Source organism: Melospiza georgiana, chromosome 6 (genome assembly GCF_028018845.1).
Source record: "Melospiza georgiana isolate bMelGeo1 chromosome 6, bMelGeo1.pri, whole genome shotgun sequence".
Classification (NCBI taxonomy): Eukaryota; Metazoa; Chordata; class Aves; order Passeriformes; family Passerellidae; genus Melospiza; species Melospiza georgiana.
The window spans coordinates 62,497,042-62,522,116 of NC_080435.1; the positions used below are offsets into that span (position 1 = coordinate 62,497,042).

A 25,075-nucleotide genomic window follows, 5' to 3' on the forward strand; every position below is an offset into this window, starting at 1 on the left:
GGAGGAAGATCTTAGCAAAAGGATTTTTCATAAAATGTTTCTGTGGCAGCCAGGGGGGATTTAGCCAGCAGATCTCTCCCTGTAGAAGGTGCTGGTTGATTTGAGGGGTTCCTGTCCTTAAGGAGGAGCTGGGTGTCCCTGCCCTGGTGTGCATGTGCTGACAGGCTCACAGTGACCCAGTGCATTGGGATCCCTGCCTGGAGCCATCCCTCACTGCCCTCACCCTCTGGGAAGCTGGGGCTGCTGCAGGGCAGGTTAGGAAGGGTGTGGGATGTGTTTGGTACCACTGGGTGCCCCTCCTGGTCCCTGCTGGGGTGGGGGAGCACAGCCCCTTCAGCTGTCTCCACACAGACAAAAACATGAGGTGCCTGTGTCAGAAAGGACCAGGAATGTTTGCATCAAGGTTCACAAGATCCAGGTGTTTGTTCAGGGTTTGGTACCAAACACAGGGGTCCGTGAACAGCTGGATTGAGTTCATCCCAGCTTGGGAGGTCTCAGAAGTGTGGTCAGTGCCTGTTGATGGCTGTGTCCTGAGGAGTGTGAGCACCACAGCTTGTCTGTTCCACGTGTTTCTTGTTCATCAATGAATTCAGGAGCCTCTCTGTTAAATACAAGAGCCATTATCCTCCATAACACTTAAACTAACCCAGCCCCATTGATTCTTTTCAGTTTTGGTGTGTAACATCTGATTTCTTGGGTGACAACAAACAGTCCCCCACTTTTCACTGAGATTTGTTGGAACAAACAGAGAGTTGTAATTTTAACTGAGCAGTTTATAAAACTGCAAAGGTGACTAATGGCTTTAAACAGATGAACTCCTCAGCTAGAAAAACAGTTCATCACTGATTCCTTCATCCCCCAGAGTTCATTAATGCCTGCGTTAGGCAGATATAAATTATAACTTTTGTTCCCAGAGCAAAGTTCCTTGACTGAAGCTGAGCCATGGTGGGGTTGGCATTGGATGGCTCCTTTGCTATGGATTGGATTTAAGCATTTTCCTTGCTCTGGGGTGCTCTGAGCTTCAGAAATGCTGCCCTGGGGAGAAGCTGCAGCAGGTTCAGGCGGGGCTGGGCTCCAGCTCTGTCCTGCACAGCACCCTCAGGAGTGTCCAAAGAGAATTCCACCCAAAAGGAGTTAAATTCTCCTGAACACTTGTGTGCCTGCCTTTCCTTCAGCAGTCACACGGGTGTGGGATCACTGGTGGCCCAAATGGACATTAATTGTCACCAGGCACATTGCCATGCTCCACCTCTTTATATGCTGCCTTGGGTGGCATCAGCCTTGTCAGAGGATACATGTTCAATGCAGGCACTATAAAATTAAGCTAATTACTCCAATTTTTTTTTCTCTTTTAAATTCTTGGTTGAAGGGGATCTCATTCCCAGGCACCAGCAAGTGTTCAGCACCAACCAGTTCTTCAGTGGGGTAAGAATTCCAGACCCAGAGATCATGGTAAGAGCTGCCTGCAGCTGCACTTCCCTCCCTCCCCACCCTGCCCTGTCCTTTGCTGTGCAGTGTTTTTCCCTGCCCAAAAGCTGTGTCCCCTACTTTGCCAGTGTGCACCAGAGTATTATTTGGGGGTGGCTGAACCTCTCAGGACATTTTAACTTACAATCTGTGTAAAAGGAGTCAGAAAATGTTTAATTTGTGCTGCTTTCCCCCATTTCTGGTGGCACATCCTCAGAGCTGCCAGGCCTGTGAGCACATGGAATGAGGGAGGCATTTTGCGAGGAATGGGTCATGTTCCTATGGAAAGCTGGGTCTTGGTACCTGATGAATGAAAAGTTTGCTAATATGAGTCCATCCCCTGTTTTTTTTTTCCCTGCAGGAACCATTGGAAGTGAAATTCCCCAATATTTCATACTCTGCACTGGCTCTCATGAAGGTGAGGACACTCCAGCTTGTGGAGGAGCCCAGCCCTGGGATAAACAAATCATCTGGTGTGAGAGTCTGGGACTGAGTCTGGGATTCACACCCGGTGTGCTGCCCCACGTGATTGCAGCTGTTCCTTGAGCCTCAATTCCTGCTGCAGTTGTGGATTGTCCAAGGCCAGGGTGGACAGGCTCAGAGCAGCCTGGGACAGGGAAGGGGTCTCTCCCAGGGCAGGGGGTTGGAACAAGATGGTCTTTAAGGTCCCGTCCATCCCAAACCATCCCATGATTAATTCTTGTAATTGTTGGATAATTAGCTGCTCCTCAAGCTTCATGCTGGCTCTGAGCAGCCACTCCTAGAATCCATTGAAGTTACAAACACGTGTGCCTGTGGGAATGCTCCTGGGCTGTGTGTGGGGAGCACGGGAATTGTGCAGGGCTGGGCAAGCAGTGCTTTGTGTCATCCTCCATCTTTTGAAGGGCTGCCTCCGGATGGACCCTGCGGAGAGGCAGAGCTGTGAGCAGCTGCTGCAGCAGCCCTACTTTGGCAGCCTGAGGGAGGCAGCAGAGCTGGGCAGAGAGCGCCAGAGGGGCTCGCAGAGAGCAGCCAGGCTGCCTCGGAGGCACCTGCCGGGGGTAAGGCTCCATGGTGTTTGATATCCCCCCAGGAGGGGCTGCTCTCCTGGGGGCTGTGCTGGCACTGACGGGGGTTGGGCTGCTCTGGGTTCTGTCCCCAGGAGGAAACAGCCCCTGGCTAAAGAGTAACTCTGCACAAAGTGCATTTTGCACTGCGGCTCCGTGGGGCCCTGGGGATAAACAGCTCACAGTAATGTTCATCCAGGAATGTGCATTCCTGACAGAGAGCAGCAGGAGGGCTGCACAAACTGCACACTGGGTTAATTTGAGTGCTCAGGTGCTTTTTAATCCTGAATTATGGAGATGGAATAAACACCACTTGTGTTTGTAGCAGTTCCACACCTTACCCCACGGCCTGGGTGTTTCTGGAGCTGCCAAGCAAATGTCTCCCTGCTGCTCTGGCTATTCCAGCCTCCATCCCAAGTCCCCAAATGCAGCCTCACAATGCACCTCACTCCACAGTGCTTTATTCTGGGAGCCACATTCCCCATGGTAGCTCTGAGGCTGGGCTCTGTGGCTCTATGGGAGGGTGGAGGTGAGGGATGGAGAATTGCTGCAGGGTGTCAGTTCTGGCTCACACCAATTGGCCTCTTCCATTTTTATCACCTGGGATATTTTTCTTGCCTAATGGAATTCTTTAATGAGTCCAGTGATAAAACCCCAGAATCTTAGCCTGGAAAGTGCAGGATTACAGTAGGAATAGTTTCATAGCTCATATTCTGTGTGAAAATTGATTCCATGTGTGCTTTATTCCCATTCCAAACAAATAGACACGGTGTAACTTCTCCTTTAGTTACAGCACCTGCCTCAGCTGACCTGCAGCAAAGTTCTCCCAGCTTTGGACAGCAAGAAGAACTGCTGCAAGACAAGGAAACCAAAGTACCACTTCCCAAACATCTGACCAGGTGGCACAGCAAAACTCAGTTGTTCGAAGCCACCCAGGATTTATAAATGGAGGATGCACAGTGGAAAACTCAATTACTAAAAGTTCTGGCACGTACAGAGTGATCTGTCTGTACTCTGGGTCACTGATGGAGAGGAAGTGATGCAGAAACAACTCCAGGCTCCTCTTAGTGCTCTGTGTACAAAGGCAAATGCATTCTGCTTTCATTCCTGATTGCCTCCTGGTGCAGGATTACCCAGCCCAGTGCTCACAGTATGAAATTTAAAACTCTGTCCTTGCATTTTAGACTTGGCAGGAGAATTCTGCCTTGCCAAATCCACCAGTCCCTCCTGCTTTGGGCTGGGCCCGGGTCCCTCTTGCTTTAGGCTGGGTTCAGTTCACTCCTGCTTTGAGCTGGGCTTAGTTCACTCCTGCTTTGGGCTGGGCTCAGTTCACTCCTGCTTTGGGCTGGGCTCAGTTCACTCCTGCTTTGAGCTGGGCTCAGTTCACTCCTGCTTTGGGCTGGGCCCGGGTCCCTCCTGCTTTGGGCTGGGCTCAGTTCACTCCTGCTTTGGGCTGGGCCCCGCTCCCTCCTGCTTTGGGCTGGGCCCGGCTCCCTCCTGCTTTGGGCTGGGCCCAGGTCCCTGCTGTGTGAGGAGCTGTGCCTGTGCTGCTTTGGGCTGCAGCTGTGTGGGTGCAGCCCAGGCTGGGAGGGATCTCAGCTCCAGAGGTGCACTGGGCTCACTGCTGCCCTTCCAGAGCTCAAAGGTCTCCGAGTGCTGCTGGGGCTTCAGAGGCCCACAGGCACCAGGAACAGAGCACCAACATCCCTGCTGTTTCTTTAGTCTTCCCAGAGCTCCTCCTGCAAGTTTCATCCTTAAATTCTCCTTCTGACAAGAGTGAGGGCACTTGCTTGTAGTTATAGAAATGATTTTATCAAAACTAATCATGAATGTAATTTATAACATTGGCCAGACACAGGCAGGAGTTCTACCTAAGTGTGTGTATTAGAACGAATGGGGTTTGTGGAATCTCAGAATTTAATGTTGTGATGATTTTGAATAAAAGAAATGTAGCTTCTTTTTCCAATTTACTGGAGGTATTTTGCTATATATGGTCAAGAACATCCTCTTTTTACTGACACTTAGAGCAAAAATGTTTTGCCAGTACGTTTTGTGTTCCACAGCAGTAAAAGCCCTTTCCGTGGGACAGATGCCATGTCCTGCGTGTGCCTGTTGGCCTTCTGTTTCCTTCCATGTGGAAACCAGGGATCTGAGTGAAAATGCTGTGCTCTCCCTGAGGATGAGCCATTCCCACTGTGCTGGCACCTGTGAGGCCCCACCTCCAATCCTGGGGCACTGCTGAGTCCCTCACAAGAAAGGATTGAGGGGCTGCAGAATCCCTGAGGGAGCCGGGCAGGGGCTGCAGAATCCCTGAGGAGCTGGGCAGGGGCTGCAGAATCCCTGAGGAGCCGGGCAGGGGCTGCAGAATCCCTGAGGAGCTGGGCAGGGGCTGCAGAATCCCTGAGGAGCTGGGCAGGGGCTGCAGAATCCCTGAGGGAGCTGGGCAGGGGCTGCAGAATCCCTGAGGAGCCGGGCAGGGGCTGCAGAATCCCTGAGGGAGCTGGGCAGGGCTCACCTGGAGCAAAGGAGGCTCAGGGGCCCTTGTGGCTCTGCACAGCTCCTGCCAGGAGGGGACACAGGGACAGGAGCAGAGGGAACGGCCTCGGGTTGAACCACAAAGCTTTAGGTTTGATATTGGGGAAATTCCTTCCTGGAAAGGTTTGTCCAGCCCTGGCACAGCTGCCCAGGGCAGTGCTGGACTCACCACCATCCCTGGAGGGATTTAAAAGCCACATGGATGTGGCACTTGGGGACAGGGGGCAGTGGTGGCCTTGGCAGTGCTGGGGGAACATTTGGACTCCCGTGGTCTCAGAGGACTTTTCCAACCTCAGCAATTCTCAATGGCTTTTCTGTACCAGGAGGGATGAGGATGCACCTGCAGAGCTCACAGAGCTGCTCCAGGCCATCAGCACTCACCAAAGGTGTTCAGGGCTGTGTCCCAGAGCTGCTGCTCCTGCACAAACAGCCTGCTTCCCTCAGCAGCTCAGTGCTCTGAGGGGTGACCCTGCCTGCCTGCAGATCGTGGAACCAGACAAAGCCCAAGTGTGAAGAACACAAAAAAGACCCAGAAGCTCTTTATTAATCAGCACCCACCTACTGGGTGAGATCTGCCAGAGGAGCAGCACCAGCACCAGGCACTGACCACACACACCCCGACGTTCCCCCAGGGCCACTCTGCTCCTGTGCAATGAAACACTGAGAACTTCCCACTGAGGTATCCAGAGCTTCCTACAAAAACAGCAAACAGATGCCTACGTGCAGAGGCCTGCCCTGTCTGCTGTTGATCCACCACTGAGTTGAAGCTCAATAAAAATTGCAGGATTTCTTAAAAGGCTGGACTGGGAGAGCTGGACTTACTGGAAGCACAGTGGTGTCTACAACTTCACTGATGCAAAATGACACAAATCCTAGGGAACACATCTCAGTTATGTGCTGCTGTGTTTATTCCAAATCCAGCTCCACCTCCAGCTTGGGCAGTGCCTGCTGAAGGACACGGACGGTTTTTTCTTTCTCTCTGATCCCAGGAAGGTCACTCAGATACAAATATTTCAGGTTCCTGTAAATATTCAAAAAGAAAACAGACAACTATTATTGAATTGCTGACAGAGAAATTGGAGAAATTATTCTACTGCAGTTGTTTGGAGTATTTTAAATGGTGACTGGGATTTTTGGTATTTTAACTGGTTCTGCTGGAAGTTTGTTTCTGAAGTGGGGGGTTGGGGTTTTTAACTGCAGTACCCAATTGCACCCAGGTGTGTCCCAGACCCTGAGGAAGCTGTGAGGCGGAGAAGCACTGAAAGCTACAGGACACAAACTGTGTCAAACAAAGCTGCTGAGGAGAGGGCTCAGAACAGCAGCCAAGCTGATCACTCGTTACTGATCCTTGAGCCCACCCAGCCACCCCACAGCCCCCGCAGGCAGCACAGCCCCAATCCCAGTCCCAGTCCCAACCCCAACCCCAATCCCAGTCCCAACCCAACCCCAGTCCCAGTCCCAACCCCAACCCCAATCCCAGTCCCAACCCCAATCCCAGCCCCAACCCCAGTCCCAATCCCAACCCCAATCCCAGTCCCAGTCCCAACCCCAATCCCAGTCCCAATCCCAATCCCAACCCCAACCCCAATCCCAGTCCCAACCCAATCCCAAGCCCAGTCCCAACCCAATCCCAACCCCAATCCCAGTCTCAACCCCAACTCCAGTCCCAGTCCCAACCCCAATCCCAACCCCAGTCCCAATCCCAAGCCCAGTCCCAATCCCAAGCCCAGTCCCAGTCCCAGCCCCAGTCCCAACCCCAGTCCCAATCCCAACCCCAGTCCCAATCCCAACCCCAATCCCAGTCCCAGTCCCAATCCCAGTCCCAACCCCAATCCCAACCCCAATCCCAGTCCCAATCCCAGCCCCAACCCCAGTCCCAGTCCCAACCCCAATCCCAGCCCCAACCCCAGTCCCAATCCCAACCCCAACCCCAGTCCCAGTCCCAATCCCAGTCCCAACCCCAATCCCAGTCCCAATCCCAGCCCCAACCCCAGTCCCAGTCCCAACCCCAATCCCAGCCCCAACCCCAGTCCCAATCCCAACCCCAACCCCAGTCCCAGTCCCAATCCCAGTCCCAGTCCCAACTCCAACCCCAACCCCAGCCCCAACTCCAGTCCCAGTCCCAGTCCCACTCCCAACCCCAGTCCCAATCCCAGCCCCAGTCCCAATCCCAGTCCCAATCCCAGCCCCTGCTGCCCGACGCACGCCAGCCTGTGCAGGGCCAGGATTCCCGTGTCGGTGACGTTGCCACAGGAGATGATCTTCAGCTGCTGCAGACTCTTCTGGAGGGTGCTGGTCTCGCCGAGCCTCTGCAGACACTGGTCCTGGATGTACATGCACTTCTCCAGCTTGATGTCCCTGACGTGCTCCAGGCCATCTGCAGGGCACAAGGCAGGGTTGGCTCCACAATCCCAGCCTGATACTACAGGGATAAAATGTTTCTAAAACCATGGAAGACTCAGGGGAGTTAGAAAGCAAGGACAGGCCTGTAGGCCCTGGGAAATGTTAGGCTGCACCTGTGTAATCATTGAATGACCATGATAAATGACAGGATTGTTAGGTGCAATGATTGTTTGGTAATTGGATATAATTATTGTTTAATGCTAACAAGAATAATGAGAAACGATGTTGGGGTTTGAAGGAAATCACAAAATCCATGCTTTGAAATCAATGTATACAAAGAACAATAGAAGTTTAATAATTAATATGTAGTTATGTAACAATAAGGGTATAAAAACATCCTGAAGCCATGTCAGAGTCAGCTTTGGGTCTGTGCCCCTGACACCCAGAGCTCTCCAGTGAAAGCACAGAATCATTCCCTGGTTTTGTATTCCTCAATGCTAACAAGCCTGTGCTGGTTGTTAAATTCTCAATTTAATAACTGCCCCCCAAACCACCCAGCAACACATCCCTTTATACAGGGGCTGTAACACACAATCAATCTCCAAAGTCCTTCTGTGCTACTTCAGATTTAGGAAAACTTCGGGGTTGGAATTGTTTCAGTAAGATTTCAAGAGCTTTGAGATGGGCAAGTAACACAAACCCACACAATTTTGGGTAATAAACAATGACTGACATAAGAAAGTGTAAATGCCAGAAATTCAGGGTCCCTTGCTATGAAAAAATAAAACAGCCTGTTCCCTTTTTGGTTTCTGTTACTTAAAGACCACCTGAAACACTTGTTTAATCTCTTGTTTTTAAGGGAATCTCTCTTTTATTTGTCTTTGAAGACATCAAAAATGCCTGGAGAATGAGCAGAATTACAACTTCAGAGACACCAAAATCATCCCTTGGTGCAGAAGAAAAATAATATTTTCAGTGCTTTTTGCTATGAACTCCTCAACATTTGTGGCACTTCCTTAGTGCTACGGCCACTTCAGGTAAAAGCTGAAATTCCCAAAGTTTTTCCACTTCATACCACACCTCCAGCAAAACCTTGGGGACTGATAAATATTTATAAAGGGGGAAAAACCCCACAAATTATTTATCAGTATCTAGCTAAGGAACGATAAAATGACACCATTGTTATTATTTTGATGCAATTCAAATGAAATCTATTAAGAACAATCACCACAATGTGAAAATGTGTATTTTATGATTGGATTTTGGCAAATGTTCAAATGAATATTATATGTGTTGTGTTAGAAAGTGATGCTGTGTTAATTTTCTTAAGTAGTGTGTTAAATATAGTTTTAGGTTATAACAAAATGTTAAAATAGAAACTGTGCTATGTAGGATACTTTTTATAAAGAAAGGACTGGCAGTGAGATAGCAGCCACAGGACACCTGAATCTTTCAGAGGAAGAGAATTTATTGCTCCATTCTCAGGAGAAATGAACTTCTTCCTGCCTCGAAGGCGCTGTCAGGATTCAGAGGAAGAAGCTGACACTGCCCAGACAGAATCCTGTGTGTGAATGGAATTTATGCATCATGGATGAGCTGTATGAATATGCAACAGGCTGCTGCTTTTAAGGGTTAATCCTCTGTTAACCTGGGGCCTTTTTTGGGCTTATTTTGCCCAGAAAAGGTACCCAGACCCCCATAACTCTTTGTTTCTGTTGTCTCATATTGTCCTAATCCAAACTGTCCAAATCATTCCTACCCTACTTACATTACCATTTTTACGACCTATTAAACTTGTAAAATTCTACAAGCAAGCGCCTGCCGTTCCCCACGTGCACCTTACCCAGGTAGTCAAATCCTCTGTACATGATGCAGGAGTCGGTGGCGCTGATGGCCTCGATGCGGTACCTGCCCAGGGGCCCGGTGGGCAGCGCGTTGTAGTCCTGCTGCCACTTGGGCGAGCCCTGGTAGCGCACCAGGGCCCCGCAGCGCAGCAGCCACTCCGAGGCCGCCCGGTCCGGGCCCACGGCGCGGATGCGCTCGTGATCCACCCTGCGGGCACACGGAGCGCCGCGATTACTGCCCGGGCAATTCAAAACCTCCACAGCGCATCCCTGGTCGTGTGCCAGAGAAGCGAGGATGTGATTTACCACAAATGGTTCACGGGTGATTTTTGGGTTGTGCAAAAAAATGTGTATTTTATGATTGGCTTTTGGCAAATATTAAAATGAATATTATATGTGTTCTGTTAGAAACTTATGCTGTGTTAATTCTCCTAAGCAGTGTGTTAAATATAGTTTTAGGTTATAAAATATGTCAAAATAGAAACTGTGCTATATAGGATACTTTTTTTCTAAAGAAAGGACTCACACTGAGATAGCAGCCACAGGACACCTGAATCTCTCAGAGAAAGAGAATTTATTGCTCCATTATCAGGAGAAATGAACTTCTTCCTGCCTCGAATGCGCCGTCAGGATTCAGAGGAAGAAGCTGACACTGCCCAGCCAGAATCCTGGGTTTGAATGGAATTTATGCATCATGGATGAGCTGTATGAATATGCAACAGGCTGTGGTTTTTAAGGGTTTATCCTGTTAACGTGGGGCCTTTTTCAGGCTCGTGCTGCCCAGAAAAGGCACCCGGAGTGTCCATAACTCTTTGTTTCTATTGTCTCATATTGTCCTAATTCAAATTGTCCAAATTATTATTACGCTAATTGTATTACAATGTTTATCACCATTTTATTACTATTAAGCTTCTAAAATTTAAAAAACAAGTGATTGACGTTTTTCACATTAATCTGGTGTGAGGTTTTTTAACTTAAGTGGCGGATGCTCTTTAGAAAAATAAGAATACAAATACACCTGGACTTAACTGTTTCCTTCCATGTCTGTAAGGAAAGAAAACTGTGCTACTGGTTAAGGTGAGTTTTGGAGTCAAAGAAGAGCCGGATTTAGGGATGGGATCCATGTGGCCAGCTCGTCCTGGCCCCTGAGGGCAGGGGCAGAGCCCGCGCCTTGCCCTGGAAAGTCACGGCTTTGGAAGGGGAAGCAGACACGGAATGACCCCTTGCCAACAACCAGCATGCAATCTGGAGAGAAAGAGGAGCATTAATGACAGAAAACGTTTTCTGCAGCGTAGGGACTTGATTGTTCCGCTTCACAAACCGCGCAGAGAATTTGAGGGATCTGAAAGTTAATTATTAACCAGCGACTCACTCTTACTTGTTGAACACAGCATTCAGCCATCCCCAGAAGGATCTACAACTGCCCGGCGGCAGCGGTGGCTTCCTCAGGAGCGTCCCCAAGGCCATCATCACCTTCTTGCAGACGGCAAAGGGGAAAGGGAGGTGTTAGTCGGTGTTATTTGCGGCAGAGGCAGGGGGAGGCCGTGCGGCCCTCACGGCCTGAGCGGGGCTGGGAGCCCGGCGGGGCCCACGGCTGCAGGGGGGCGGCACCGCCCCCGGGCTGCCCCCGGCGCCCAGCGGCCGAACCTTGCCCGGCCGAGCGGAGCGGAGCAGGAGGGGCAGGGGCAGCAGGAGGAGGGGCAGGGGCAGCAGCAGGAGAAGGAGGAGAGGACAGGAGGAGGAGGAGGAGGAGAGAAGGACGGGCGGCCCCGGCGGTCCCTCCGCCCCCAAGATGGCGGCGGCGCTGAGGGGCCGCGCGGGCCCGGGCGGGGCCCCGGCGCTGTGGCGGCTCCAGAGCCGGCGGCGAAGGTGAGGCCGGGGGCAGCGGGGCGGGCCCGGCACACACCGGCACCTTCCCCTAACCCTCTATCTTCCCCTGTCCTAGTCCTTTACCTTCACTTTATCTGTGTCCCCTATCCCTATAATTTTCCCTTTCCCCTTCCCCTAACCCTGTATCTTCCCCTGTCCTAGTCCCTTCACTTTATCTGTGTCCCCTATCCCTATAATTTTCCCTTTCCCCTCACCCCTTCCCCTCTCTTCTTACTTTATCCACTTCCCCTGTTCCTTTCTGTGAAAAATGTGTAATTTTTATTGCCTTTTTTGCAAATATTTAAATGAATATTGTATGTATTATGTTAGAAAGTGATGCTGTATTAATTCTCTTAAGTACTGTGTTAAATATAGTTTTAGGTTATAACAAAATGTTAAGATAGAAACTATGTATGTAGGGTACTTTTTCTTAAAGAAAGGACCCTCACTGAGATAGCAGTCGCACGACACCTGAATCTTTCAGAGAAAGAGAATTTATTGCTCCATTATTGGAAGAAACTAACTTCTTCCTGCCTTGCTCAGCCCTGGAGATGCCATCAGGATTAAGAAGAAGAAATTGGCACTGCCCAGCCAGAATCCTGTGTTTGAATGGAATTTATGCATCATGGATGAGCTGTATGAATATGCAACAGGCTGTTGTTTTTAAGGGTTAATCCTCTGTTAACGTGGGGCCTTTTTCAGGCTTATTTTGCCCAGAAAAGGTATCTGGACTGTCTGTAACTCTTTGTTTCTATTGCCTCATATTGTCCCAATTCGGACATCCAAATTGTCTAAATTATTATTAATCTAATTGTATTCCTATTTTTATAACATTTTATTACTATTAAACTTTTAAAATTTTAAAAACAAGTGATTGGCGTTTTTCACACTTTCCATATCGTTTTCCCCTATCCTTTCCCCCATTCCCTGTCCCTCTCTCCTGTATCCTCTATGTTTGCTATTTCACCTTTCCTTATCCCCTTCTCCTCTCTCCTTTATCCCCTATATTCTCTATAGCCACTTCCCCTATATCCTTTATCTGCCATCTCTATCCTTTCCCCCTTTACATTATTAATCAGCCCTACCCCCTTTTCTCTATCTCGTTTTCCTCTCCTCTATATCCTCTTTATTCCTTGTATCTCCTTCTTTTATATCCCTTTTCCCTATCCTTTCCCCTGTCCTTTCCCCGTCCCCTTTCCACTCTATTCCTGACATGCCCTTCCCCTATCCCCACCCTTTTCCCCTATCCCTGTTTGTGAAAAAACGCCAGTCACTTGTTTTTAAAAGTTTAAAAGTTTACTAGTAATAAAATGGTTATAAAAATAGTAATACAATTAGAGTAATAATAATTTGGATTAGGACAATATGAGACAATAGAAACAAAGAGTTACAGACAGTCTGGGTACTGAAGCCCAAAAAAGGCCCCAGGTTAACAGAGGATTAACCCTTAAAAGCAGCAGCCTGTTGCATATTCATACAGCTCATCCATGGTGCATAAATTCCATTCAAACACAGGATTCTGGCTGGGCAGTGTCAGCTTCTTCCTCTGAATCCTGACAGGATCTTCAGGCCCAAGCGAGGCGGGAAGAAGTTCATTTCTGCTGATAATGGAGCAATAAATTCTCTTTGAAAGATTCAGGTGTCCTGTGGCTGCTGTCTCAGTGCGAGTCCTTTCTTTAAAAAAAGTATCCTACATAGCACAGTTTCGATTTTAACATTATGTTATAACCTAAAACTATATTTAACACAGCACTGCTTAAGAGAATTAACACAGCATCACTTTCTAACACAACACATATAACATTCATTTAAATATTTCTGAAAAGCCAATCACAAAATATCCATTTTTCACACCATCCCTTGTCGCTGTCCCCGCAGCTCGTTCGACGTGGCCGTGGTTGGTGCGGGGATCGTGGGCCTGGCCACGGCCCGGGAGCTGCAGCAGCGCCACCCCTCGCTGGCCTTGGCCGTGCTGGAGAAGGAGCAGGAGCCAGGTAGGGAGCAGGACAGGGGACAGGCACCCAGGGGAGGCTGTGCCCGAGGACGCTCTGCCACAGCCTCAGCGCCTCACGGGTATCTGTGTGCAGGGAGCAGTGGCTGTGGGAGGGCAGCTGCCCTCGTTGTTGAAGTGGGTGATGGATTTCCCATTTCCAGCCAGGCTGGACACAGCTTGGAGCAGCCTGGGATGGTGGAAGGTGTCCCTGAGCATGGCAGGGCTGGGACGAGGTGGTCTCTGTAGAGGTGATCTCTAAAGTCCCTTCCATCCCAAACCGTCCTGGAATTCTGTGCTGGCTCTCACAGAATTCACAGAATGCCCAGGTTGGGAGAGACCTTCAGGATCATGGAGTCCAACCCAGCCCCAACAGCTCAACTCAGCCCTGGCACCCAGTGCCACATCCAGGCTTTGTTAAACACACCCAGGGATGGGGACTGCACCACCTCCCTGGGCAGCCATTCCAGAACTTTATCACCCTTTCAATGAAAAACTTTTTCCTGATATCCAGCCTGTATCTCCCTTGGTGCAGCTTGAGACTGCATGTCAGTGCCAAGACTCTCCCCTAACAGGGATTTCTTTCACCCTTCTCCCAAGGATGTGTCCCTCAGCAGAGTTTCATCAGTCTGTGCTTCTCTGCTGGGGCTGCAGATTGGGAATTTTGAGTTAAAATCTCCTGTGCAAACTGCAGTGGGACTGCTGGGGCTGCAGATTGGGAATTTTGAGTTAAAATCTCCTGTGCAAACTGCAGTGGGACTGCTGGGGCTGCAGATTGGGAATTTGGGGTTAAAATCTCCTGTACAAGCTGCAGTGGGACTGCTGGGGCTGCAGATTGGGAATTTAAAGTTAAAATCTCCTGTGCAAGCTGCACTGGGACTGCTGGGGCTGCAGATTGGGAATTTTGAGTTAAAATCTCCTGTGCAAGCTGCAGTGGGACTGCTGGGGCTGCAGATTGGGAATTTTGAGTTAAAATCTCCTGTGCAAGCTGCAGTGGGACTGCTGGGGCTGCAGATTGGGAATTTGGGGTTAAAATCTCCTGTGCAAGCTGCACTGGGACTGCTGGGGCTGCAGACTGGGAATTTGGGGTTAAAATCTCCTGTGCAAACTGCAGTGGGACTGCTGGGGCTGCAGATTGGGAATTTGGGGTTCAAATCTCCTGTGCAAGCTGCAGTGGGACTGCTGGGGCTGCAGCAGCTCAGGAATGGCAGGACAGAGGATGAGGGGAATCACCAGGATAAGGAATAGTGCAGCTTGTGGGAGGGCACAGGCAGGTCCTGCATGGAGCTGGGAGAATCCCAAGGCATAGACAGCAGTGATTAACTCCAAACAGGACCTGAGCCCCAAATCTTTTCTGAAATAGCTCCATCAGCCTATGGAGATATGGGGATAAAAATGATTTTTTATCCCCAAGACACACAACTGTGGAGTGCTAAGCAGGAGTGACCTTTGGGCATCCACACCTTAAAGAGGGAGAGGAACCTGACCAAATTACTTCAGTAAAAATGTTTTTGGTGTTTTTCACCTCTATTTTATCTATTTGCAAAGAGGAAATAGCAACCTAATCCAGTTCACAAATACTCAAAAATCCTCCCAGGCCTGCCAGCACATCCAAAGGAATTGTGGATTGGACAGATATTATGTTGGATGAGGCCCTAAGAGATGCATTTCGTTGTAAAAATTGGATTTTAAAATTTGATTTGAGCCTGTTTTGATTGATTGGTTTGTTCTTGAAGGAAAAATTTGTTGTTTTAGGGTTTTTTTCCCTGTTGGTCCAACACAGTGCAGGCTGTGATGGATTATCATTAACCAGGGCTGGCTGTGTCAGTGTTTCTCTGACCTTCTGAGGCCAGGGGAGGAATTAATTGTGCAGTTCTCTCACCTCATCATGTCTTACAATGCTGATTTAAGGCAGGACCTCAGTTAACTGGTGTTTCTGGCAGCAGGAGTGCTTAACTGGGAACAATGAGTTCTAACAATGTGTTTTCCTTTCTCCTCAGCCCATCACCAGAGTGGCCACAACAGTGGTGTGATCCACAGTGGGATTTACTACACTCCTGGCTCCCTGAAGGCCCGGCTGTGCGTGCAGGGGGCAGCCCTGTGCTACAGATACTGTGACCAGAAGGGCATTCCCTACAAGCAGTGTGGGAAGGTACAGGAGCTCTGGGGTTCCCTGCTTCACCCTGCAGACTGAGGCTCTGTGGTGTGTGCTGCCAGGCCTGCTTGTGGGTTTTCTCCTCACTCTTCCAGCTGCAGATAATTTTGTACATAAATGTGTGTAATGTCCACAATCCCCTCCTGCCCCCAGATCATCCCTTTCAGTTTGATAGAAGGTTTCTCATGACCTCCCCACGCTGTCTTCATGCTCTGAGCCATTTTTAATTCAGTGTCTTTGGTGCGAGGTGAGGACCAGGGCTGGGCAGAGCGTGCCAGGTGTGGTCAGGCTCAGTGAAACAGAGTTCTGTCTCCATTTTCCAGTGTTTCTAACACTCAGTCCAGGTTTTCCACCTCTCCCTGGGCATTGAGCTGCTGTTGCCACAGGACTCTCTGTCCTGACCCCAAGGCCCTGAGGGATGAATTTGAATTCCAGGGTTTTTCTCAGAGCTGCCTGTGCTGCCAGGCTGGGCACAGGGTGGCACTGTGGCTCTGTGCAGCAGCACCCCTGAGGGGACAGCCTGCTCAGAGCTGTCCTCAAGGGCTCAGCTGCAGCCTGGGGCAGCTGAATTTGTGTATTTTGTACCAAGGTGTCCAGGGCATCTCCACTGGAGCACAGATACCTGCATGTACATACCTAGCAAAAACCAACAGTAAGGTTAGGACTAAGTCTTTTGTCCTTGGGTGTGTGTGGCAACCATCTTGACACCTTCAGTGTCGTGCTTTTTATAAGCTACAAGAACCTAAAATTTGGTGGATGATTGGTTGATGATTTATGATCATGGTTTATATTTTTGCAGGGTGGCAGCAGGAGCAGGGCAGGGCTTGTCCCCTGTGCTGGCTCTGCTGGGCCACCTCCAGTGCTGGGGACAGCTCTGGGCTCCTCACAGCAAAGCCACAGCAGGGGATGGAGCTGTCCAGGGAAGGGAATGGAGTCCCAGGAGAGGCTGAGGGAGCTGGGCAGGGGCTGCAGAATCCCTGAGGAGCTGGGCAGGGGCTGCAGAATCCCTGAGGAGCCAGGCAGGGGCTGCAGAATCCCTGAGGAGCTGGGCAGGGGCTGCAGAATCCCTGAGGAGCTGGGCAGGGCTCAGCCTGGAGCAAAGGAGGCTCAGGGGCCCTTGTGGCTCTGCACAGCTCCTGCCAGGAGGGGACACAGGGACAGGAGCAGAGGGAATGGCCTCAGGTTGCACCATGGAGCTTTAGGTTTGGTATTTTTTGGGGAAATTCCTTCCTGGAAAGGTTTGTCCAGCCCTGGCAGTGCTGGACTCCCCATCCCTGGAGGGACTGAAGGTCCCTGTGCATGTGGCACTTGGGGACATGGGGCAGGGGTGGCCCTGGCAGTGCTGAGGGATCAGTTGGGCTCTCAGAGAGCTTTTCCAGCCTGAACAATTCCACAATTCCATGGCACTCCCTGGCAGCTCATTCCAGGGGAGATCATGGTGGAGCTTCCCCAGCTTTCCCTGGAGCAGCCCCAGGCTTGGAGAGCTTCACAGCTGAGAGGTGCCAGAGCTGAGCAGGATCATGGGCTGTGCAAAGCTGGCACAGGGGATTCTGTCTGCATTTATCTCCTCAGATAGCTGTGGACAGACTCCTTGGTTAAATGAAACTGGTACAATTCCACTCAGGCCATGTCAGAACAGGTCCCCACTCTCTTATCAAAGCTCTTGGAGGTTTGTACATCTTGGGTTCAGTTCATTTTGCTTCTGAAAGCATCCCAGTGGTTCTTCAAATTCAAATTCTGTTCCCTCACATGAAGACTTGTAGTCTCAGTCTGCTTCTGGCAAATATTGTCAATTGATTGTAACTCACACTACAGTTTAGCATTTATTTTTTAATTCTCTGTGCTGTATTTATTAGTGCTTCCTCAGCCATAGAATTCTGTGCAATTCTGTGTGCCAACCATTCCTCACCCCTGGATTCACTGTTCACTCATTCCCTGCTGCTTGTGCTTGATGCCAGAGCTGCCCTGCTCTGTCCTGCTCACTGCTGTGCCTTTGTTCCTTCCCCAAAGCTGATTGTGGCTGTGGAACAGGATGAGATCCCAAGGCTCAAAGCTCTGTACGAGAGGGGGCTGCAGAACAATGTCCCAGGGCTGAAACTCATTGGAGCCAAGGAAATCCAGGAGAAGGAGCCCTTCTGCAGGGTAAGGGCTTGCCATCCTTCTCTTGACCTTGTAGGAGCTGTTTCTCAGGTGAAAACATCTTCTGATTTAACACAAATACATTTCTGGCCTTGAGCTCCAAGTTCAGAAGAGCCTGGAAGTTCCTTCCCATCCATAAAAGTGTTTTTGGATCAAGCCCATTTCAGTGAGGTTGTTATGTAGCACTTCTCAGCCTGTTTGTTTTCCCAGCAGGAGGAATGTGTGGAGTTGGTGGAACACAGATTTGTTATTGATTGCTCTGCCCTTGTTTGGAAGGAGAAGCTGGATGTGAATTCCCTGTGCTGTTTCAGCTGGCAGCTGTGACACTCGGGAGTGGTTGTAGATAATACAGAGAGAAATTTTCTGGAAAGGAATATTTTCCAATATTTTCATTTTCCCTGTAAACATTTTGGATCTGCTCCCTAAAACATCCCTTGGAGTGTTCCAGATCCAGCTGAGCACAAGGGGGGACAGCAGCACTCCCTTCCCACGGCCCTGCAGATATTCCCAGTGAAATATTCCAATTTTCACTTTTCCTCTGTGTCTCAAACCCTGCCAGGGACTGATGGCCCTGGACTCTCCCTACACTGGCATTGTGGATTACAAACAAGTGGCCCAGTCCTATGCCAGAGACTTCCAGGAAGCAGGGGGCACAATCCTGACTGGTTTTGAGGTCACAGACATGGAGATGGCCAAAGAAAGTCCTGCACAAAGTGAAGATGGTAAGGCTGCAATTTTTATTTTTCCCCCCCTCCATTTACTACAAAGATTTTGTTCAAAACACGATTGTTTTAACTGAAATGACATTTCTAAATTTTTCTGTCCACTAGGGATGAGAAAAATACTCCTGGCCCAAGAGTATTTTGCTGAATACTCTTAGTGAGAGCATTCAGCAGACTCACTTGGGGTTTTTTGCAGGCAGGTCACCCTTCAGCTGAAAGAAGTGAGAGTAAAATGGAGAAATAAAGTTGTTCTCTCTTAAAATCAGATTTATCTGAATCTTGCATGTTTATTCTTGTGATAGTGATTTTCCTTATCCTGAAATCCGTGCTGGCACACAGAGGGAAGAATAAAACTCTTATTAATTAATAAATCCAGACATGTCCAACAACATTAATTATGACCAGAGCTGTTCTTACACAGCTTGGAGATATTCCAGAGGGAAATTCCTTCCTGTTCTGTCAGGTCTCTGGTGCCTGTTGCAGTAATTCCTTCTCTTGTCTAATTCCATTTCAGGGCTGAAATACCCAGTCATTGTTAGGAGCAAAAAGGTAAGGCTGGAAAAGAAGTTCTCATTCCTTCCAGGAAGCTGCTTCTCCTTTTCTTCAGATTTTTTTTTTTTTCTGGTGAATTAATAATTTCCAAAAAAAAAAAAAAAGATTAAAAATCTGCTGTTCAGCAACATGACCAGTTTGATAAAACAACTGCAGTCAGTTCTTAATGAGGGTGTCAAATAAATAAATAATAATAATAATAATGATGGTGTAAAATATTAAACTATAACTGACATTTAGCATCCCTTATCTGCTTATTTGCACAATCTGATGCTGATACTTCCAAGAACTCCTTTATGACTTGTTCATCTGGTGACAAACACCAATTTTCATGTTTGCTTTTGGGCTCTGGCATCCATAAAGTGATAAGGAGGCTTTTGGCACCATTTTATATCATTTTATTATCATTTTATTATCATTTTCTCATCAGAGCAGTGGCAGCTGCTGTTCCTGCAGTCAGGACTGTGCTTGTACCCCTTCACCTTCAGGAGGGAATGTCTGCCACAAAAACAACTCCACAACCCCTCTGGTCATTTTTAATTTAGTTCTGCTGCTTTTTTCTCCTCTTTTCTGCTCTTTCATTAAAAAGCAGCTTCCAAAATCTGTTAACATTTTTTCCTCCAAATACTGGGGTTTTTTCCACCAAATACTGGGTTTTTTTCCACCAAATACTGGGGTTTTTTCCACCAAATACTGGGGTTTTTTTCCACCAAATACTGGGGGTTTTTTTCCACCAAATACTGGGTTTTTTTCCACCAAATACTGGGTTTTTTTCCACCAAATACTGGGGTTTTTTTCCACCAAATACTGGGGGTTTTATCCACCAAATACTGTTTTTTTTTTCCACCAAATACTGGGTTTTTTTCATGCAAATATTTTTCAGTTGAAAAAAGAAATTTTTAAAAGCAGGTACTAAGCTAAATAAATAGATAATAATTTTTGATTTTTATTTATTTCTTTATTTAGATGCTAAAGGTGTTTAATATTTAGCAACTCTCCACGCATTTATAGCTGTTCCCACCCTATGGGGTCAAATCATTGAACATCCTTATTTAACTTATTTAAATAAGTTTAATTTTTTAAAAAATAAGTTAAACAAATTTTATTTATTTAAATAAATGTATGTGGGGTTTTTATGGATGTTTGTTTTAGTGATAAATAGAATTTTGATGTGTTTTGGGGTTTTTTTTAATAAGTTAAATAAATTATTTATATATTAGTTAAATAAATTCTATTTATTTAAGTAAATGCCTGTGGTTTTTCTGGGTGTTTTTTTTAGCAGATAAAAAGAATTTGGGTTTTTTTTTTTAATAAGTTAAATAAATTTTATTTATTTAAGTAAATTCCTGTGGAGTTGCTCTCGGTGTTTGCTTTAGCAGATAAATAGAATTTTGATTATTTTTTTAATAAGTTCAATAAATGTTATTGATTTAATTGTATTTATTTTATTTTATTTATTAATTTAATTGTCTTGGTGTAGTTTGTTCCCCAGGGGCAGGAGGTGACCTGTCCCTAAATTTATTTATTTATTAAATAAATTTTATTTATTTAATATTAAATTTGTTTAATATTTAAGTATATTAATATATTTATTTATTGAATATATTTATTTATTTAATATCTTATTTAAATATTTAAATAAATATTAAATTTATTTAATTTTTTTAAAAATAAATTTTATTTATTTAGATAAATGCCTGGGGGGTTTTCCTGGGTGTTTTTCTTAGCCGATAAATAGAATTTTGATGTGTTTTTTTAATATAAGTCCAATAAATGTTATTGATTGAATTCTATTTATTTATTTAATTGATTAATTGAATTTTCGTGGTGTTTTTTGTTCCCCAGGGGCAGGAGGTGACCTGTGGGCACATCCTGACCTGTGCTGGGCTCCACTCCGACCGCCTGGCGCGGATCAGCGGCTGCAGCCCCCAGCCCAGGATTGTCCCTTTCCGAGGGGATTATCTGCTGCTAAAACCAGAAAAGTCTTATTTGGTCAAAGGAAATATTTATCCAGTGAGTGCCCCTGCTCTGAGTGCCCTGAGAGCTGCTAAAAATACAGAAAAAAGGAAAAATTCTGTTTGTTTCTGTCAGACAGTGATGCACACACATGGGTGGAGATTGGGCTGGTTTGGGGCAGGACAGTTGGGTTTTGTTCATTTCTTGTTAATTTTTTTTTGTTAATTGAACAAAACATGGAAGTACCACATAGGAAGTTATTGCCAGTTGTTTTGTTTATGGGTTTATTTTTGGGGTTTTTTTACTTAATAGAGAAAAGATGGAATATCACATTGCCACGTATCCAGAAAACTCTAAATTATTTCTATGTGTCCTGAAATGAATCTGTAGCGAGGGAGAGGTGACATTCAATTATTATTTATTATTTAATAATTATTACAGTCCTGTTTAATCTCTTTATTGATAATGTGGACAAAGGTGTTGAAGGTACCCTCAGGAAATTCACAGGTGGCACTGATTATTAATTATTTAATAATTATAACAGTCCTGTTTAATCTCTTTATTGATAATCTGGACAAAGGTGTTGAAGGTACCCTCAGGAAATTCACAGGTGGCACTGGAGGTTTTCCCAACCCCAGTGATTCTGGAATAAATTATTGATAAAGGGTTTCATCTTTTGTGCCAATACCCAGCACTCAGATTTAGGTATTCTCCTCTCAACCTTATTTTTGAATTAGCTGATTTTGTCATTAAAAATAGATGTGGGAGAAAAGAAAACAACCTTTCTACACCTAAAATAGACAAATAATGGGATGAAGAGCAGCAATCCCAGACAGAAAATGAATCACAGAGCAAGTGGAGAGAATTGCTAGGGCAGCATTTTAGCCAATTCTGTCCACTTAAATACTGATTTTCTGAATATGAGATTGGCTTTGCCTGCTAAACACTGGATCTTTGGGAAAATTGGAATGCTGGGCATTGCTGTTTGTCTGATCTCACCTGGGAATGATTCAGGACCCTGTCTTGGGATGGGAGGGAGGAAGTGGAACAAAAAAAGAACATGCAGATTTATTATTATTAGCATTATTAGCATTATTATTAGCATTAACCTGCTACGTTCGGGCTGCTTTGTACACACAGTAAGGGTTTCTAATATTTTGTATTTTTTATTGCTGCTGGTGAATCACATCAGGGTGTTGTTGATTTATATCCTGAGAAATCATGTGGACTTTTTTCCCCCCCATTATTTGTTTTCCTTTTCCCTAAAATTCAGCTTTACCTGGCCCTGCTCTGTTCTCCAGTGCTTTAATTAATGCCATGCCACAACTGCACAATTAACCAGCAACAAAACCAGCTCAGAGCCAGTGCTGAGGCTCTGTGACTCAGAGTTTTGTTGCTGTGGTGGGAAATAAAATGGGAAATTTGCTGTTTGTAGGAGCTCTGCTCACTGCTGTCCCACTGCAGGTCCCCAACCCTCGTTTCCCATTCCTGGGCTTCCATTTCACTCCCAGGATGGATGGCAGTGTCTGGCTTGGCCCTAATGCAGTGCTGGCCTTTAAGAGAGAGGGCTACAAACTCCTGGACTTCAGCCCTGGGGACTTCTTGGATGCTGTCACCTACAGGTAAGGATGCCTTGTGTTTGTGTCTGTGTCTGCTCTCGGTGAGCTGTGAGCCATGGGAGCCCCTTCCTGCCCAAATCCTGCTCTCCCCACCTTTTTGGGGTGTTTGTGGTCTCATATTTGGGTTTTGTGCCAGGACGTGTCTCAGCCAGTCTGGGAAGGTGCTGGTGCACTGTGATAACCCAATCAACTGAGACAGCATCATGAAATACCTGCACAGGGTGCTGGGGGGAGAGAAGGGCTGGGAGAGAGAGCTGGGGGTGCTCACCTGGAGAGGAGAAGGCTCCAGGGAGAGCTCAGAGCCCCTGGCAGGGCCTGAAGGGGCTCCAGGAGAGCTGCAGAGGGACTGGGGACAAGGGATGGAGGGACAGGAGCCAGGGAATGGCTCCCAGTGCCAGAGGGCAGGGATGGGTGGGAGATTGGGAATTGGGAATTCCTGGCTGGGCTGGAATTGCCAGAGCAGCTGTGGCTGCCCCTGGATCCCTGGCAGTGCCCAAGGCCAGGCTGGGCACTGGGACACCCTGGGACAGTGGGAGGTGTCCCTGCCCAGGTTGCTCCAAGCCCATCAAGCCCTGGAACACCTCCAGGACTGGGATTCAGAATTCATTCAGCACCACAGCTCTGTGAGCAAGGTTTGTGGGAGCAGAGAAGGACAAACATGCATTTCTCAAACACAAAGCATGATGTGTTCCTGATTTTGGCAGTGGGAATTGTGCCCTGCAGTTGCATTTGCTGCCTCCTGCAGCTGCAGCTGGTGCATTTGAGGCAGGTTTTCCCCCTCTGCAGCTGTTTCTCCCTTTTGTCCACAGTGGGCTGTGGAAGCTGGTGCTGAGGAACGTGTCCTACGGCCTGGGGGAGCTGTACAGAGCCTTCTCCCTCAGTGCCCAGGTCAGGCAGCTGCAGAGGTTCATCCCTGAGGTCACCACCAATGATGTTCTCAGGTAAAGGAAGCTGCTTCTGTTGGGAAATCTCCTGTTTGAAAAGCAGAAAACATGGCAGGGGTTTAATGCCTTCCTCCACCAAAATGTGATACAGAAGCTTGGGGGTCCCAGCACAGGGAGGTCCTGGAGCTCCTCAGTCCAGAGGAGGCACCAGGATGATCTGGAGCAGCTCTGCTGGGAGGAAAGGCTGAGAATTTTGGGATTGTTCAGCCTGGAGGAGAGAAGCTCTGGGGTGGCCTCACTGTGGCCTCGCAGTACTTGGGGAGAACCCACAGAGAGATGGAGAGGGAGGGGCAGGACAAGGGGAATGGCCTCAAACTGAGAGGGCAGGGTTGGATGGGAGATTGGGAAGGAATTCCTGGCTGGGAGGGCGGGCAGGGGCTGGGATGGAATTGCCAGAGCAGCTGTGGCTGCCCCTGGATCCCTGGCAGTGCCCAAGGCCAGGCTGGACATTGGGGCACCCTGGGACAGTGGAGGTGTCCCTGCCATGGCAGGGGTGGCGCTGGATGGGCTTTAAGGTCACAATTTGGCCACCTCCATGATCCCATGACTGTCAGATACCCCCACTCTGCCTCTTGAGTGTTAAAATTCCCCCAAAATACTCTGTCTGCCTTCCCCTGCCCTCATCACCGTCTCCCACCTCCTCACAGGAATTCCTTCCCCGACTCAGAACATTTTCCTCCTGCTCCTCCTTGCTTTCACAGGGGTCCCTCAGGTGTGAGAGCCCAGGCCCTGGACAGTGAGGGCAACCTGGTGGATGACTTTGTGTTTGATGGGGGCTCGGGGCCCGTGGGCAGCAGGATCCTGCACGTCAGGAACGCTCCCTCCCCCGCGGCCACCTCCTCCCTGGCCATCGCCGCCGCCATCGCCGACGAGGCGCAGCGCCGCTTCCGGCTCTGAGGGAGCAGGGGCCCCGGCAGGAATGCCGGCAGGAACCCTGCCTGCTGCCCCCCTGCAGCCTGCCACTGCCCCCGAGGGACACACAGCCACCAGGCACTGTTCTGGGCCCGCTCTGTGCTGAGAAGGGTTTGGCCATGGAGCAGCCGTGGCGGGCTGTGCAGCACAGGCACGGCAGGCTGGGATCCCTCTCTGTGCTGGGACCCCTCCCTGTGCTGGGATCCCTCCCTGTGCTGGGATCCATCCCTGTTCCCTGTGCTGGGATCCCTCCCCGTGCTGGGATCCCTCCCCGTGCTGGGATCCCTCCCCGTGCTGGGATCCCTCCCTGTGCTGGGATCCCTCTCTGTGCTGGGATCCCTCCCTGTTCCCTGTGCTGGGATCCCTCCCTGTGCTGGGATCCCTCTCTGTGCTGGGATCCCTCCCTGTTCCCTGTGCTGGGATCCCTCCCTGTGCTGGGATCCTCTCTGTGCTGGGATCCCTCCCCATGCTGGGATTTTCCTCCTGGATTTGCCATGGCTGTGCTCACAGTGCTGCCTCCTCAGAGAAACCTCAGGCCTCCTCACAAGCCACAGGCGTGGTGGCTCTGATGCCACTCAGATTGGGTGTGCAGCCCTCAGGATGGCACGGAGGTAATGGAACAGGAGGATAAACCCTGCTGATGTGGAATTAAAGGCTTTGGCAGAGATTGAGAACAATATTCAGAGCCTTCAACCTGAATGTAGAGTATTTCACAGAAAAATAAGCTTCAAGGGGATTACCAAAGCCAAGTCAATTCAGATCTGCAATTCAGATACTCTGTCTGATCACTGGCTGTGTTTTTTATAAAGCAGAAATCAGAACATGGATACAAACAATCACTTTTCATTTCATTTCCAGCTGGGAAATCAGTGCTGATCACAAACCTCATCAGTGCCTTTGGGTTTCTTCCTTTGAGTGCTGATGATGCAAAAGGAGCTGATCTTTGTGCAGCCCCTTGAGCAATGCAGGGAAAAAGGTCTTT

At 48.4% G+C, this 25,075-nt stretch overlaps 3 protein-coding genes across 9 annotated transcripts in view; 2 read left to right on the forward strand and 1 right to left on the reverse strand.

Moving 5' to 3' along the window:
* CDKL1 (cyclin dependent kinase like 1) overlaps positions 1-4,586 on the forward strand; it is a 17,745-nt gene extending 13,159 nt beyond the window's left edge. For 4 of the 7 annotated variants that reach the window (XM_058026452.1, XM_058026453.1, XM_058026456.1 and 1 more), the window contains 4 exons: positions 1,370-1,452; positions 1,829-1,885; positions 2,352-2,507; positions 3,301-4,586. In XM_058026452.1, coding sequence (XP_057882435.1) covers positions 1,370-1,452; positions 1,829-1,885; positions 2,352-2,507; positions 3,301-3,408 — 404 coding nt within the window. In that variant the 3' untranslated portion in view covers positions 3,409-4,586. Of the gene's footprint in view, positions 1-1,369; positions 1,886-2,351; positions 2,508-3,300 lie in introns of those variants that run through there. The other 3 variants (XR_009114585.1, XR_009114586.1, XR_009114587.1) reach the window with 3 other exon arrangements.
* Positions 4,587-5,558: 972 nt separating this feature from the next.
* Positions 5,559-10,993, reverse strand: DMAC2L (distal membrane arm assembly component 2 like). The gene is made up of 4 exons (XM_058026457.1): positions 10,614-10,993; positions 9,235-9,443; positions 7,254-7,425; positions 5,559-6,069 (listed from the first exon to the last, which is right to left on the reverse strand). The coding sequence occupies exons 1-4, from the start codon at positions 10,703-10,705 to the stop codon at positions 5,955-5,957; spliced, it is 588 nt and encodes a 195-aa protein (XP_057882440.1). The 5' UTR covers positions 10,706-10,993; the 3' UTR covers positions 5,559-5,954.
* A 34-nt stretch (positions 10,994-11,027) lies between these two features.
* L2HGDH (L-2-hydroxyglutarate dehydrogenase) lies at positions 11,028-24,926 on the forward strand. The gene is made up of 10 exons (XM_058026449.1): positions 11,028-11,104; positions 12,983-13,098; positions 15,095-15,246; positions 17,260-17,391; positions 17,948-18,110; positions 18,625-18,659; positions 20,508-20,675; positions 22,083-22,240; positions 23,047-23,178; positions 23,883-24,926. Exons 1-10 carry the CDS (start codon positions 11,028-11,030, stop codon positions 24,076-24,078), a joined length of 1,329 nt encoding a protein of 442 aa, XP_057882432.1. The 3' UTR covers positions 24,079-24,926.
* Positions 24,927-25,075: the final 149 nt, after the last annotated feature.

What these genes read in the sequence shown, in the direction of transcription:
- DMAC2L (XM_058026457.1), bottom strand. Translation starts at nt 10,705, where the DNA reads ATGATGGCCTTGGGGACGCTCCTGAGGAAGCCACCGCTGCCGCCGGGC. An exon ending in CTGAATGCTGTGTTCAACAA is followed by an intron (nt 9,444 to 10,613) that starts GTAAGAGTGAGT and finishes GTGTGCCCGCAG; the next exon opens with GGTGGATCACGAGCGCATCC. An exon ending in CAGAGGATTTGACTACCTGG is followed by an intron (nt 7,426 to 9,234) that starts GTAAGGTGCACG and finishes TGTGCCCTGCAG; the next exon opens with ATGGCCTGGAGCACGTCAGG.
- L2HGDH (XM_058026449.1), top strand. Translation starts at nt 11,028, where the DNA reads ATGGCGGCGGCGCTGAGGGGCCGCGCGGGCCCGGGCGGGGCCCCGGCG. An exon ending in CTCCAGAGCCGGCGGCGAAG is followed by an intron (nt 11,105 to 12,982) that starts GTGAGGCCGGGG and finishes CTGTCCCCGCAG; the next exon opens with CTCGTTCGACGTGGCCGTGG. An exon ending in CCTACAAGCAGTGTGGGAAG is followed by an intron (nt 15,247 to 17,259) that starts GTACAGGAGCTC and finishes CCTTCCCCAAAG; the next exon opens with CTGATTGTGGCTGTGGAACA.